General features: G+C 33.7%; 1 protein-coding gene across 1 annotated transcript in view; it reads left to right on the top strand.

Annotated features, from left to right (window-relative positions):
- Positions 1-16,522, top strand: part of DNAH8 (dynein axonemal heavy chain 8) — a 114,255-nt gene that overhangs the window by 80,703 nt on the left and 17,030 nt on the right. Inside the window, exons 65-80 of the mRNA XM_074538596.1 lie at positions 11-114; positions 943-1,119; positions 1,967-2,134; positions 2,935-3,147; positions 4,330-4,467; positions 4,808-4,935; positions 5,651-5,822; positions 6,861-7,016; positions 8,291-8,446; positions 9,446-9,628; positions 10,088-10,193; positions 11,023-11,275; positions 11,376-11,566; positions 11,940-12,061; positions 13,993-14,111; positions 15,411-15,613. Coding sequence (XP_074394697.1) covers positions 11-114; positions 943-1,119; positions 1,967-2,134; positions 2,935-3,147; positions 4,330-4,467; positions 4,808-4,935; positions 5,651-5,822; positions 6,861-7,016; positions 8,291-8,446; positions 9,446-9,628; positions 10,088-10,193; positions 11,023-11,275; positions 11,376-11,566; positions 11,940-12,061; positions 13,993-14,111; positions 15,411-15,613 — 2,589 coding nt within the window. The remainder of the gene's footprint in view (positions 1-10; positions 115-942; positions 1,120-1,966; positions 2,135-2,934; positions 3,148-4,329; positions 4,468-4,807; positions 4,936-5,650; positions 5,823-6,860; positions 7,017-8,290; positions 8,447-9,445; positions 9,629-10,087; positions 10,194-11,022; positions 11,276-11,375; positions 11,567-11,939; positions 12,062-13,992; positions 14,112-15,410; positions 15,614-16,522) is intronic.

The raw sequence follows: 16,522 nt of genomic DNA, 5'->3' as shown, positions 1-16,522 counted from the left end.
TACTTAATAGGTCTGTCCAAGCTGATGGAAGCCAGTGAATCTGTTGCTCAGCTCTCTAAGGACTTGGCTATTAAGGAGAAGGAGCTGGCTGTGACTTCTGCTAAGGCAGATAAAGTAAGTGAGTGTTAAATAACACTAGAAAATACAGCCGGTAAAATACTACTGCATAATTTTATCATAATTTGCAAGAATTTTCCTCATCTAAAATGAGGTTTTAATCTCTCTATAGTTTTGATTTATATATATACAGCTTCTGAAAGTGAGGTGATTTTAAACTGCAGCAGAGATTGAGTGCTTTCCTTGTCCTTCTCCCATTTTTTACCCACTCAGATAAGCATCAGATTTCATTTTTTCCATATTTTTTTTTGTCCTAATTAACATAATTAAATTTGGGATTTATGTGCACTTACTAGCATAGAAAAGTTAACATGATATTGGGACTTTTCTACTTCAAAATTCCTTGGAAAAATGTTCATTGCAGTCCAGTTTCAGATTTTGTCTTTTACATTACCAAGGTACCTGTGTGTTCATGAGAGCAGTGATCTGGTAGAAATCTGGTTTCCAAAATGACTCTCTGGAAAGGGATGCTAGGGGATGGATCAGTATAGGCATTCTGTTTTCTGAAAGATACCGTAATGCTCTGATGGGGCATATTTAATATGCACTGGAGAGTGAATTTTGGCTGGTGATGACTTAGGGACCGCCTGCATTCTTTGAGGCCTTTAATCTCATAAGAGAGAAATATGTGACAGAAAGGGATGAAATTGAACTTCTCACATTTAATTTTTATTCAATAGTTATATGATACCATATATAGTTAGCTATAGTTGGGGTTAGATTTATATACTTATTAGCTGTTACATACCTATTTTATCATGTGTCTGGTAACATTTGTTCCACCATTTTGATTTATAGATTTTATGTGTTTATTACCAATTCCAGGTTCTAGAAGAAGTCAAACAAAGTGCTGAAGCCGCAACTAAAATAAAACTTGAAGTCCAGGAGGTGAAAGATAAAGCACAAAGGATCGTGGATGCAATTGATATAGAAAAGCAGGAAGCAGAGAAAAAACTGGAGGCAGCTAAACCAGCACTAGAAGAAGCAGAAGAAGCTCTGAAAGTGAATAAATTTCATTTTCATTAGTACAGTATTATTTGCATCACCTGTGAGAGGGCAGAGCCGCCAGCACACAGCTGTCTCTTGGTATTAACTGCTGTTGCTGGCCATGTCTCTCAAGAGTACTTAAGGCACACATATTTTAGTTCAAACACATAGGGACTGTTTTATAGTATTTCTTCCCTTCCATCTGAATACTTGATCATTATGAAGGTAGAGATCTTTCCAAAAGCTACTGATGCCATTAGAATATCTGTTATTCTGAATTCAAGGGGATACTTCTTGTGCTAACACAATGTTTTAAATTCAAACTTAAGTAGTTACACCTGTCTTTTAAGACAAATAAAAATCTATCTCTTCCTTCACCAAAAACCACAATGCTTTTGATTTTAAGACTAAAACAGGAAACAAAGGGGATTCAGGGCAATCAGAAGCAGGGTTCTGGAATCTGGATGCATTACTGTGCTACATAATTTCATTATTCTGTTCTGAACAGTAAAAAACCTCTGAAATCAGAAATCAATCATGGCCTTCCATTCCAGTGTTATAAGAATTTATGTGAAAGAAGTTATTGAGTAGAAAAAGCAAAAAAAGGAGCATTGATTGCTCTTACACTGATATTTAGATAATGAGATAAATGCAACTTCCAAAAATAGTCACAAAATTACTAAAGTTTCACCAAACTATGAAACTTATTAATTAGACCAGGTTTCTCACTTTTTTGGTGTATCCTCAATACAAATGCACCTCAGAGAAAAGTACTACAAATGAACATGAAAATTAAGATATTGAATGGGAAAGTAGAATGATGGTATTGATGCAGGATTCTATTGCACCTTTCTTCAAACAGACCATCAGACCAGAGGATATCGCTACTGTTAGAAAACTTGCAAAGCCTCCACACCTCATTATGAGGATCATGGACTGCTGTCTGCTACTATTTCAAAAGAGAGTGGATCAAGTTACCATGGATCCAGAAAAGCCTTGCTGCAAGCCATCGTGGGGAGAATCATTAAAAGTAAGTAGAGTTCTCAAACGGTGTTTCTTAAACATCAGAAATAGCAATTAGCTTATCAGAGAACATTTGATGCTATTTACCCAAAACATGACAGAATTTTATTGAAAGGCAAACATATTGTTTTAAGATAAACTGTATCTGTATACTATGTCTAACCGGTAGAAATAGTAGGTGAATTGCTTAGAGACTTTTGCAGCAGAAGCTTTAGAGTTTCTTTAACCCTTCCTGGCACATGGCCTGATGGTAACAGTAACAAATAGTGCTCTTGCATTTTATTTGGACTTTTGCAGTTAAAAAAGTCATCAAAAGCTTTTGTTTTCCACTGATATAATAAAATTAGATAAGCAGTTATTCCATGAATTGCCTTTAGCATGCAAAAAGTTTGTTAGAAAAAATTAAACCAAATTATATCACTTTTCAGAATTTAGATAATACATCACAACTGCCAAAGCTTTTTTTTTTTTTTCATTTAGTTAAGTTACAAATATATTTCTGAGTCTTTCTTTGGGTCAATTTTTTAAATTAAATGATGCTTCTGTAGTGCAACACGGGAATATAGGAGATGGAAAGTACATCAGTAACTTCTGAATCTAGTTACTGGAGTGTAATTGGTTAAAACTTCAAAATAACAGAAGGTGTGTGGGAAGAGTTACAACTGAGTAGCACACATATAATATTAGCAATATGAATTACCTCTTTTTTATAGAAGAATTTTAGGAATGCTTTTTAACAGCTTTTACACCTGTGAACAAGAATTTGAATGTCAAATATGTAAATAACTCGTGTGTTGTTTTTTAAAGCTTATGAGTGGCCCGTTCTTGAACAACTTAAGGAACTTTGCTAGGGATACAATCAATGATGAGACAGTAGAATTAGTCCAGCCTTACTTCGAAATGGAAGACTATACACTGGAAAATGGTAAAAAGGTGTGTGGCAACGTGGCAGGACTCCTCTCTTGGACAAAAGCCATGGTGGTATTTTATGGTGTTAACAGAGAAGTCCTCCCTCTTAAGGTAATACATCCTCTCTTGCTTTGTGTTTGCTTACCAGTGGCTAAAGAGGGTAGGAGCAGAAACAAAACTATTTTCTCCTTGATTCTAGAGAGAAAACAGAACAAAAAGTTAGCCTAGACTAAATTTATGTGATCTGGTTTACTGTGTATAGGGAAAGGTGTTTTCAGTCTTTTAATTATGTTATAATTGCTTTATAATTGTTTTTAAAATGTTGTACCAGGATCTTCATTCCTTCTCCAGAGGGTCCTGCAAACAGGGATTTGCAGCTATTTTAGCATTTTTGTTTTCTCCTGGTAACTTAGAAGCAGTAGAGCACTGACATCTTGCCTAAATATTGGCTTTCTGAAGAGGTTCAGAGTTCACGTTAAAGGAGCTATGTTGCAATAGTAGGGAGCAAAATAAGGAAAACATTTTTAAGGGTAAATTTTTACTTTAGTGTGTGTGAGTGTTCTTTTTCAAGTTTATGAAACTCAGTCAGTGATTTTTTTGTTCTACACAAACTATTTTATCCTTAACAAACTATTTTATCCTTAAATATAGCACAATTAAAAAAATAGTAAAAGCGGTGAGCACATGGCAATCCCATTTTTTTTTCACATTTTGTCACTGGTAGAAGTGTTCTTTACAAAAGCAACAGTAATACAGATTAACATTTTTTAAAATAATTTCATTTCCTGTGTTCACCATAAATATAATTTAAGGAACAATTGGAAGAGTCATTGTTTTAGGACCATTTCCTAGTGTGTAAAAGCACTATTGTTAGCTGATAAAGGACCAGTCTCCTGTTGTGATTGCTGGTCACTACAAAATTCACTAATGGAAGAGGAAAATACATATAGTCAAGCAAGAATACTGAGTGATTGTTCTTCTAGTCTAACCAATTTGTACAGATCAGGAACCTTACTTCCTTAACCACCTTCTTGAAATGTATTTTTTTTAAAGGAATAAAATTGACAATATATAGTAGAACTTCAGGTGCTGTATTGTTACTGAACAAAAAAAATCTTATCTTTGGTATATATGTGATATAGTTTTCAGCTTAAATGTTTTTATGTTTATATAAAAGTTATTTTGATGTACTGTTGTCTTGTGATTACAAGCTAAGTAGGCTTAAATAGTTCATTGAATTATCTTGAAATCATATATATGATTGAACTTCTATTTTTTTTTTCTCCTTTGCAGGCTAACCTGGCAAAACAAGAAGGTCGCCTGAAAGTAGCTAATGCAGAAAAAGATAAAGCTCAGGCAGAATTAGATGAAAAGCAAGCTGAACTGGATAAAGTGCAGGCAAAGTTTGATGCAGCAATGAAGGAGAAAATGGTGAGATAAAAGTATTTTAGTCTTACCAAAAATTCTTGTACAATATTGTTATGTAATTAGAATTTGCTGCAAACACACATTTACCTGACCCCTTGAATAACATGGCTGAGATTCAGGTGTAATAGTAAGAGATTCAAGCCTATATCTTCTTCCTGTGAAGAGGAGCATATTAGATGCCCTGAAGCGTCAAATATGTTAATTTTGTTGATAAATATTAATAAAATATTTATTTTATTAAATCAGTAAAATAGTTATAATAAATATAAGAGGATGAAAATTATATAAAATAACTCCACCATTTTGCATTTGATGCTTAAGTAGGACATTTTTTTAATTTTAGGACTTAGAGGATGATGCAGAAACATGCAAAAGAAAGATGCAAGCAGCCTCTGCACTTATAGATGGACTGAGTGGTGAGAAAGTTAGGTGGACTCAGCAAAGCAAAGAATTTAAATCTCAAATTAAAAGGTATCAAATCCATTACAGAAAAACAAAAAAGAAAATGCTTGTAAAAACTGAAGTGTTGGTAAACAAATTAGTAGCTTTAATTGTGGTACTTAATTTTCTTCCTGGAAATCTTAATATAGCAATGCAATCAAATGAACTACCCTGAAATTTGAATTTTCCTCCCATAAGTAAGAATACATGGGTGCTGAGTACTAGTATTTCAGTTAAGAACAATACCTCTGACTTTGGAATTAGCTTCCAAAAAAATTATTACCAGGGCTGTTATGTATCTGTATTACAGCTGCTTCTGCAGTCACCCCAATACTGTACATCCTTCTGATGTCACTGGGGAAGTGAAAACCTCAGATAAGCTCAGCTTCTGTAGAAGACTTATGTTACTACAAATTTGCTATGGGCAAAGTGCGCATTTCTGATGGGAGTTTCAATAGAACTAGGTTTGTATCCTTGATGAATACTGTATTTCAGACATATTTTTAAGAAATAAACCATTTTCTTAGCTCATTTATGAAAAAAAGAATAGCTGTCATTAGGGCTTTTTTGTTTTGTAGGGGTGGAGATGGTGTTTTCATAAAATATTACTCTTAAGTTTTGCCTCAAAAATGCTCTGGAAACAACTTTTTTTAAATCTTCTTATGTTACAAAAGCTGGTTGTCTAAGTAATGAGAAATTGAATTTGTGCACCACCTTTTAATGGTGATTTTTCTTCCTTTTCTAGACTTGTGGGAGATATATTGCTCTGCACAGGCTTTCTTTCATACTGTGGACCTTTTAATCAAGACTTCAGAAACCTTTTGCTCAAAGACTTATGGGAAACAGAGTTGAGAGAGCATAAAATCCCCTTTTCTGATGATTTAAACCTGATTTCTATGTTGGTAGACCCACCAACAGTAAGTTCTTGGTGCTTGGAGGGTTTAATTTGAATTTCTGTTAGCATATTCTACAACTGCTAGCCAGCATTATGCCTGCTTAGAGAAGAACTATAATCCCCAGTATTCTAAATATTGCTGTGCTGGGTAGTTCTGTGGTTTCCAAATGCTCCTGGCAATTTCCACTAAATCTTGGTGTAGTAATAGTGACAAAACCCAAGAGAAAGAGGTGATGCACAGTAGAATTTCTCACCCCCCTGCTGACCAACACCCAGTCAATCCCTAAACCATGATGAAGCCTCTTCTGAGTAACTCCCCCAGTTTATATAGTGGAGATGGCATTCTGTGGTATGGAATATCCCTTGGGCTGTTCAGGTCAGCTGCCCTGGCCATGCTCCCTCCCAGCTCTTTGTGCACCTGCTGTCCTGCTGGCAGAGCACAGGACGCTGAAAAATCCTTGCCTTGGGGTGAGCACTACTGAGCAACAGCCAAAACGTCAGGGTGCCAACATTACTCTCACACTAAAGCAGAAAAACACAGCACCGTACCATCTACTAAGAGAAAATTGACCTTTATTTCGGCCAAAAGCAGGACATTTCTAAAACAGTGGGTTTGGTCATCATTTAAAATAGACTACATAAAGTCCTTTTATTCAATGTAAATGTATTAGAAATGGGCAAAGAGTAGGAAGTACCAGAATCTTCAAGTTTCCTTTAGGAAACATTAATTCCCAAAAGATCTCTTAGACTAGTTTTTGCTTAATTTATCCCAATGCTTAATTTGTCTGTCAAGCTGTCTTTTAACATTCTTAGACTCTAAAATATACTTTTTGTGATTCTATACAGTTTAAAAAAATCCATAAGAATAAAATTCTGGAAATACTTTTATACTTGCATTAATACTTCTTCAGCAGGTTCAGATATGCATTCCCTTTGATGTCCCTGTTACTTCTCAGAAAAATTTTAATTGAAGAAAAATTCCTGTGATAATTTATTTCAAACCACTCCTTTTTCTTCATCTCTCTTTTATTTTTTCTTTTTTTAAATCTTTTTTCTTTAGATTAGTGAGTGGAATCTTCAAGGATTGCCTGGAGATCATCTCTCAATTCAGAATGGTATTATTGTCACTAAGGCATCAAGATACCCACTTTTAGTAGACCCACAAACTCAAGGAAAAGCATGGGTGATACAAAAAGAACAGGATAATGAATTACAGGTAAACAGTGTCTTAAAGGAAGGGTGTGTGCTCTATTATACTCCTTCACACATTATTACTTTAGAAGGAAGTTGCATTTGAGTCAGTGTGATCTGTGATAAGTTTAACATGTATGGAGACTGACAATTATGTAGATGCATCAGCAGGGAACTTGAGAACAGCTGTAAATCCCACTCAAGGGCTTGTAAAAGACTATCCAACTTGTATGAGTTCTAGCAAAAAAGTATAAAAGTATTTTGTTCAAGATGGGTAGGTATGGTCCCAACACAAAAGAGGACAAAGAGGTGATAATTAAGAAGAAAAGAGTATAATATGAAATTATTAAATGAGAGCAAATTGAGCGACTGTTAGTAAGATTACAGATAAATGCAGGATAAGTTACAGCTCTGAAAATATAGGCAAAGTGGCTCAAGTGTTGCAGCCCATAATTTAGGACCTGAGAGGATATTCATAATAAGGTGGTCACTAAAAAAGGAAGTTGAGGAAATCCATGAATAATTTGCCTATCCTAACATTACTGCAGTCTTCGTAGCTCTTTTACAAGTTAAGCCAATATGCTAAAATGCCTGCACATGAAATATAATACAAAGATGTTCATGTGTCACTATTTGCATCACAAATTATTTTTCCCAAATGATGTGACATGGCAAAAAGAAGCTGCATTTTAAAACCCTTAGCCTGAATGCTGAGAAAACTCATATGTCCTGAATATCAATACATTTTGGAGGGTTTAGAATTAGTTAATTATGTAGCTTACTATTTTATGCATGCTTTTTAATAATTTCATATAGTATGAATCCCATTTCATGAAATATCAATCTGAATTCATAATATTGTAGCAGTGTTTTAGACTGAGTTCAGATTTCTAGAAGGAATTTCTCAGCACTTCAAAGCTAAAATTAGAAAATCTAGTCCTTCTAGGACACAGAACAGAAAATTAAATGCTAGGTGTCTCTGATTTCTAAAATGTACATAACATCTTTAATATGCCATAAGCTGGATCAGTTTGATTTAGTACATTATTACTCTCATAATGAAGTCCTGAGGATTCAGTTACAGCCAACCTTTTAATTCACGTTTTTATGGTACTTTTCACCGTACACACAGAAGTATTTCTGCATAAATTGCTACATGGTCAACATTTATAGCACCTGCTTTAAAATGCAACTAACAAAAACAATGAAAAAAATTTCCATGGTTAGGTCTGTGGTTTTCATGTAAGACTGTGAAGAAATGCTTTGTCCTTACAACAAATTTATAATTTGCTTTTTGAGGTAACAACTCTGAATGACAAGTATTTCCGACAACACCTTGAAGACAGTCTTTCACTGGGACGATCGCTCCTGATTGAAGATATAGAGGAAGAATTGGATCCAGTCCTTGATAATATATTAGAAAAAAATTTCATAAAATCTGGATCTGCTTTTAAGGTTAGTAATCAAACAAAAGAAATTGAAAAGGTAGCTAGCCTTGGGACAAATGTTATTTTATCATTGTTATAAACACCTAGGTAAACTCTGTATTCAGTGGAGACTTGTAAAGAATCAAACTGAACTAATAAAATATAACAGACAGAGCCTCAGCTGTGTAGTAAGTTGGCAAGTCTAAACTATGAGTTTAACTGCCAGGGTTATTACTGAAGTTTCCAAACTGGAACCAATTATAAACTTATTGGATTGAATGCTTAAAATTCTTTCTACTGATTTCCAAGCAGTGCAAATATGCTTAAAGAAGTGGTTTGGCCCTACTCCTTTATAAGCTAGGTATTTGAAGACATCTTGGAGACTGAAAAGTTGGAGCCTCATTTGCCCCCCACTGTCCCATGGCAGATGATCTTTCAGGTCCTTTCCAACACCAGCAATTCCGAGATTCATACTACAATATACAGTGATCAGATTTCCTCGTGCACATGCAGCTGTTGAGTTAAACTGCTGTTTCAGAATATCTTAAGTCTATAAAAAATTATTTTGAACACTTTGAATGAATTTTTACTTCATTTGGAAATATTCTTTGAAACCTGCTTAATCTTAATAAAGATAAAATTTATGTCCAGTAATTTCTGTTCCATTGTTGGATCACATAATTCGTTTTACCTTGGACATAAGATAATGATGACTTCTACAAAGGTCAGCAGTTTCTACTACCTCTTCATTTGAGGTGTGCTTAGAAATCAAATGGTTCTGAAACTGTTAATCATAATCCACAGTGGAAGTGATCCCTATATTTAACTGGAGGGAAATGCTACTTTTATAACATATGGTAACTTATACATTTGGTCATTGACTTTTATTTTCATGACAAATCTAAATTGTGAAATAAATTTCCTCTTTTTGGCACTTCAAATAGTGTAATTTTTTTTCTGCTCAATATTACTGAGTTTAATAAAGCTCATTTTCCTCTGTTTAATACTCTTTTAACTTGACCCACAGGTGAAAGTTGGTGATAAGGAAGTAGATGTTATGAATACATTTCGACTGTTCATTACTACAAAACTACCTAATCCTTCTTTCACACCTGAAATTAATGCAAAAACATCAATTATTGATTTTACTGTTACAATGAAAGGACTTGAGAATCAGTTACTGAGAAGAGTAATACTCACTGAAAAACAGGTAAGTTAACATTATAAATAAATCATAGTGATTTTTTTCATTTAATTGGTTTATGTAGAAAAAAAGAAATGTTCAAATGGAAAAAAATGATATTAGCTATTTTCTAAAATTATATTCAGATTCAGTATAGACATTTCCAAATATCAAAAATTAATTGGGAAGCTCTTAATATATATATGATTGTTAGTACAACACAAACAATTAATTACCTGAATTTAACATTGACAAGATAAATCACAAGATACTGAATAAACACTGCTTAAAAAAATTGTTATTAAAAACATCTTTTAGATACCAAGAAAAGTAAAATGCACATTCCATGACTGGATCCAGCTCTTCACCTCTATCTTCAATCACAAATCATTCATTTGAAAAATCAGAAACTGAATTTTAAGTATCTCTCATAAAAGTTGGAACCCATAAAATGTCATGCCATTTTCTTTTTTTCAATAATAACAGGAACTAGAGGCAGAACGAATTAAACTCATGGAAGATGTAACTTCTAATAAGAGGAAGATGAAGGAACTGGAAGACAATCTTCTTTACAAACTAAGTGCAACCAAAGGTTATGTATCAAAATATTAATCAGATTAGGCAGATAAAACTAATTCACACTAGGTCTTTTCCTTACAGATTTTGGTTTATCCATCTAAGATTTAGTAAGAGAATGTACAATGGCAGGAGTATAAGGACTGTGAGGGATTTGGTGCTATAACATGCCACTGTATGCAACTCAGGACACCTGAGCTTAACACCTAAACGAATTTTTTGAAATACATCAATATTTTTGAGAACTTTCTGCCCCTCAGATGACATCAGGTATCTGACCATGGGCAAACCTTTAATCCTTTAATGGAAATATAAATTGGAATGGCCTGGTTTAAAATTGCTTTGAAACTCTTCTGCAGTACATTATGAGCCTGAACATGACCCCTTACTATCTCTGGTGGAAAAAGAATCTGGTAACAGAAAATCTGTGAGAAACTGCTGGAGATTCATGCATATTGTTGAATGATCATTTCCCTTAGGACCATAAGTCTTTTTTACTTTGAGAGTGAAAATGAATAGACTTCAAAATAATTTAAATCATTTTTTGACTATGTAGATTGTGTGCATAAGATAGGTGACTTCTCTACTAGGTGTTGCAAAACTGTTGGTATAAATACATTTAACATATTTGGAATTAATTTGATCAAATATGTTGGATGTAAAAATAATTTTTAGGATTACATATCCTGTCTGGTCTCTATTTTAAAAGCTTTCTGTAATTCAGTAAATAGTTTCATTTTTTAAAATCAATAATTACTGTAATTTGGCCTTTTGTTTTATATATAGATTTGAAGTGAAAATATCATTACAATCATATCCTAAACACCCAGTATTTTACTTTTCAGGTTCACTAGTGGATGATGAATCTTTAATTGGTGTCCTGCAAACAACGAAGCAAACAGCTGCTGAAATAGCTGTCAAGCTGTCTGTGGCAGCAGAAACTGAAGTGAAGATTAACACGGCTCAGGAGGAATATCGACCTGTTGCCACGCGGGGAAGCATCCTTTATTTCCTTCTTACAGCAATGAGCATGGTCAATAATATGTATCAAACTTCACTGGCTCAGTTCTTGAAGCTGTTTGATCAATCTATAGCCAGGTAGGAAGACACAGATTTTTCCTACTATTCAGATGTTTGCCTTTCCAATGTATTTGCTCTTTTTCATGGGGTTTCCTTGTGCTTTGTTTTCGTGATTTAGGTCTAAGAAGTCTCCTGTGCCTCAGAAAAGAATCTCAAATATTATTGAATATCTTACTTTTGAAATTCACTCATATTCTGTTAGAGGCCTGTATGAAAACCACAAATTCCTCTTCACCCTCCTCCTGGCTTTAAAAATTGATATTGAGAGAGGACATGTGGAAAACAGAGAGTTCCAAACTCTCATTAGAGGTAAGTTTTAAAAGTTGTTTTATGTGTAGAGCTAATTCAACTTTTTTAACTTCTATGCCATTTCAAAATCTTATTTCTTTGCCCAAATGGTTTCTATCAACATTTCTGTGGGAACTGGGCTTGTTCAACACGGCAAAGGGAAGCCTTAGAGGGCACCCAATAGTAACCTCCCCTGTGAAAAGGCCATTAATAATGCTAAGTTATCCTTTGCTATAAAATAAATGCTAAGTACACAAGAGTACAGTTGGTATCCTGGAGAAAATTACTTAGGTCAAAATATATAAATTAAAAAGAAATGTCAATTATATCTTGACCCCTGGAATATCACGTATTTTATCAGAAAGTACATTTCATTCTGTGCTTTTATCCACAGGAGGTGCAGCTTTGGATCTACAGGCTTGCCCACCCAAACCAAGCCGCTGGATTCTTGATATGATATGGCTAAATCTAGTGGAATTGAACAAACTTCCACAATTTGAAAATATTTTGAACCAGGTGATATCTTCTAATTATCTTTTTAATGTTAATAACCGGTTTTGTCACCACAAAATTTATTTGTGTTTTGTTTCCACAAAAATACAGAATAACAGAATAGAGACAATTAGGAAGCAGGAATGGTGGTATGTTTATTTATCTTTAGGGTATTTGGTGTCATAGTAATTGAGACAGAAAAAGGAGAGAAGGAACAGGAGCAAAGGAAAAAGTAAGTCAATAAAAGAGATAGGATAAAAAGGTAGAGGTATCAGAAAGGTTTTAAGTTACAATGTTGTCCGTCTTGATTCTGGTGTATTTTTGCAAGTTTGCTGCTTGTTTTTACATACTGATTTCTGTTCCAAGGGTAACATTTTTATATGATGAGATGGCTACAAATGCCATGTTTTACGTAGGTATGCATGAACTTACATGCACATAAGCTTGTGACATGTTCAATTTGGTTAATTTATTTTTCTTTTTTTAGTGCAGTTAAACCATTCCCTAAGCATTTCTTGTATCTAAGTACTCTGTGTTAATCAGGGTGATAGCCAGGACAGCAAGTTCTCCTTGCTGTTACAGCATTGGCCAAGCCCATTTTGTGGTGGCCCTGGAGGGTAGCAGACATTTTAGCTAAATGGTTACCTGCAAGTGGTCCTGGCTGCTTCTAAACCCTGGATACATACCAGTGCAATTCTTCCAGTTTTTGGTTTCTTGAGGTATCAGAATATTAAGTTAGGAGAAAGCTGGAGAAGCTTTAGTTAGGTTGTTCACTCTGGGTTGTCAGGGCACCAGAATCCCATTTCTATAAAAGTCCTTTCACCAGGGCTTTTCTAGAATGTGTGCAAACAAAATTTTAGACTCTGAAATACTTTATGACTATGTTACCACAAAAGCTCTCCTTTTTAAATAAATTTTTTATCACTGTCTTACTTTTGCCAGGTAGTTGCAAAGTTAAAAAGTGGCAATTAAAATTATTTCAGTCATAGATAGAAATGGAATTTAGAAGGGTTACAACTAGGATATCAGTTAAAAACCCAAATGTTGTGAAAACATCTTTTTAATACTTCTTTTTATCCATTAGAAGTGCTGTTATATTTGATTAAGCATATAAAATACAACTGTATCATTATTTATTTAGATGAAAAAAAATTATTTAAAGTGACCAAAAAAGGACTGAGAATGGTATGTCCCGTTCTCAAGAGGTCTCCTGTGCTTTTCTTTTTCTCATGCTAGTTTAAATTTGTTTTTCCCCTCTAAAAACAATAAATCCTAGAGGCCTAATTTAACATAAACATCTTTTGTTTTAAACCTTTGTGAGTACATTCCTTGTTCTTTTTCCAGTGGTCTGAGAATATTGCAGTAGCTGACCCTCCTCAGTCACTGCATTGAAGGCTCAGTTGCAATTTCACTATGTTCTGCCCACCAGTATTCCTTGTCCCATTAGGTCAGGGGTTCTAAGAGGTGCCTTTATTGTGATCATATTTGTGGTCAGGTTTTTTCTTTCTCAAGCCAAAAACTTGCTAGAATCTGCTACTTTTAATTTGTGATTCATTGGCTGGATAGACTGTACTGGGACAGATTTTTCTGGTCATCTTCATATTTTGTGACCAAAAGGAATAAATTAATCAATCACTGTGTGTTCCTCTTGTGGTGTGGAATCCTCCTGCTAATCACTGATTTTTCTGGAAGTAGATGCATGTGTTTGGGAAGGGAATGCATAAATAACTGACTGGCTTGAGAGTCTGCATCTTAACACTGATTGCAGCAATTGAATTAATATTATTTGTAGTATTTTAATAGCAATTCTCATGGCATATGTCTTAAATGCTCTAGGCAATGTTACTTGTAATATGTCCTAATATAATAATGGCCTCTTATTAAAAGCTACATTTGCAAGGGGATTTTACTGCAACTGAAATATATTTATTTGTGTGTTAATGCAATAAATTTAGATAGCTCACCATGATAAGCAATGGAAACACTGGTTTGATAAAGATGCGCCTGAGGAAGAAATTATCCCTAATGGATACAGTGATTCCCTTGACACCTTTCGCAAGCTTTTACTCATCAGGTGAGCATCTTCAGAAATTTTGGGAAATTACACAGTTGCAACACATCTCACCTATCAGTATGCTCTTATCATAACAGTGTAATTTCAGTTATCTCTGGGTGACATTAAATAGCAATTCACTCACATGAAATATGTTTTTATTCAATTACTTCAGAGCTATTCTCTGCCATCTAAAGACATTTATAGAAAATATTTTTTATAGCTTTGCTTTTACATCAGGAGAAATGCAAACTGGATTGCATAATGCAGCCTTCCTTGAGAAGCCCATGAAAATGTAGAATATTCCATATAGTTTTCAATTTTTCAAAATTAAATTTCTTTTAAAATTAACTATTTTAAGTACCTTTAAACAAGTATCAAAATATAAAATAAAAAAATGGAGAGATGGTGAAAATCCAAAATAAGTATTCAAAATCCCGTGTGAAAGGTGTGCTATAAATTACATTTTTTTGCATCATATAAGATCTCTAAGATCTTGGGATAAAATGGATTTCCCCAAAGAAGCATTCAGCTGCCTTATACATGAGATCGTATCTTATTCCATTCATTTTATACTTCCCAAGTGCTGTAACAAATAAATCAGAGATACTAATGAAATACCCCAACAATATTATTTACTAGACTGTGATTTGTCTTTGGAGCAGATTCAACCTGTGCCATAAAAAAGGCTGGAATCTGATGGAAATACCATATTGTTTAATGCTCTACACCCTAAAAGGGAGGAGACCATCCAAGTCTGAAGCATTTAAATAATCTTCAAAACCTGAAGATTGTCAAAGTAATATATTTTATCCAAAAGTAGTTTGTTTTTGCATGGGAAAAACACTCATCACCAGCACAAATACAATCCAGTGCAGAAGAATTGAATGTGTACCCTAAAAGGCTAAACAACCAAATGAATCATCAGCAGAGTTTTACTAAAGGGCAAAAAAAAATCTTAACATTTTCATCTTTGTGTTCTCAAATACAAAAGTTCTGTTTAAAATGAAGAACGTCCCAAACTAATGAAGATGCCTAGAAGAGAAAATTCCAATGCAAATAGTTAAGGCAAAATTGTAAGCAACTGGAAATTGTAAGCAACCATCTGCTCTGCCTGTTATTACGTCTGTAAAGACAAACCTAGAAACATATATATATATATATATACATATATATATATATGAATGTGTGTGTATGTATACATATATATCATGATTTTAAAAAATCCCTCTAATTGATAAAAATAAAATTTCTAATTTGAGTCTGATCTTGGAGGAAGAGGCAGTGAATTTATGTCTTTGTATGTATTTTATTTTCTAGATCTTGGTGTCCAGACCGAACACTTTCCCAGGCGAGGAAATATATTGCAAGTTCCTTGCATGAGAAATATACAGAGCCAGTTATTTTGAATTTAAGAAGCACTTGGGAAGAAAGTGACATGCGAACACCTCTCATCTGTTTCTTGTCTATGGGATCAGACCCAACTGACCAGATTAATTCCTTGTCTCGGAAGCTTCATTTGGGTATGAAAGTAATTATTCATTGTCATATGTTAAGACACAGACGGGCAGTGTAAGTAATTTCAGAGATCTTTTTTCCTGAGAAGTATTTCTTGAGTTCTATTGCACTGCTCTTTGTTCCTGAAATACCATCTTAGAGATAATGTTTTAAATAGAAGACATTATGCTAAGAACCATTCTGTGTGAAGTTGGACAGTAATTCAAGTCTTTTTTTAATAAATTGTTATCATCTTTCCAAGTGATGATAACTTTTTAAATCCCTATCTTGCAAAGCAATTAATTCTTCTTTTAAAATTCTGTTACGGTGACAATAATATTTTCTTGTTTTAACTCTTAACTACAGGTAACTGAAAAATCAATAATCTGCTTTGAATATTGCTTTGTAACAAAAAATAGCTACAAGAGCTACATTTGTATATTCTGGACTTTAGTTCTACATTATATGGAAGTTTTGAAAAAGTGTGGATACAAACTGAGTTGAGATTAGATCCTGTATATTCCTGACATTAGTCACATTAGTGTGTTCATAAATTCAGTTTTACATCTTTGCATTGTGTTTATGTACACTTAGAAATAAATCTCTGTTTGTATTTCAAATGCTCTGGTGTTGTTAAAATTTGGCACAAATTCACATTCACAGTCAACATTAGTCACAGTCTTTAACTTCTGTAAATATATTGTCTATGTGTATTTCAATGTTGTTATACAAAATGTCAATGTTTAGAAAATTTATACAATGCATACAATGTCAATGTTTAGAAAATGCTATATATTATTAGCATAATATGATGGTGAAGGGCTTTCATATGCTTTCATATTTATATATTTTTGCATTAAATTTATTTAATTGTGCTGTATTTATATCACTGGTTGTTGGACTGAATTGCAATTCTTACTTTTTATTAATAATGT

Source organism: Zonotrichia albicollis, chromosome 3 (assembly GCF_047830755.1).
Source record: "Zonotrichia albicollis isolate bZonAlb1 chromosome 3, bZonAlb1.hap1, whole genome shotgun sequence".
In the NCBI taxonomy this organism is placed as follows: Eukaryota; Metazoa; Chordata; class Aves; order Passeriformes; family Passerellidae; genus Zonotrichia; species Zonotrichia albicollis.
The sequence above is the reverse complement of the archived record's forward strand: the minus strand, read 5'-3'. Positions and strand labels throughout refer to the sequence as shown.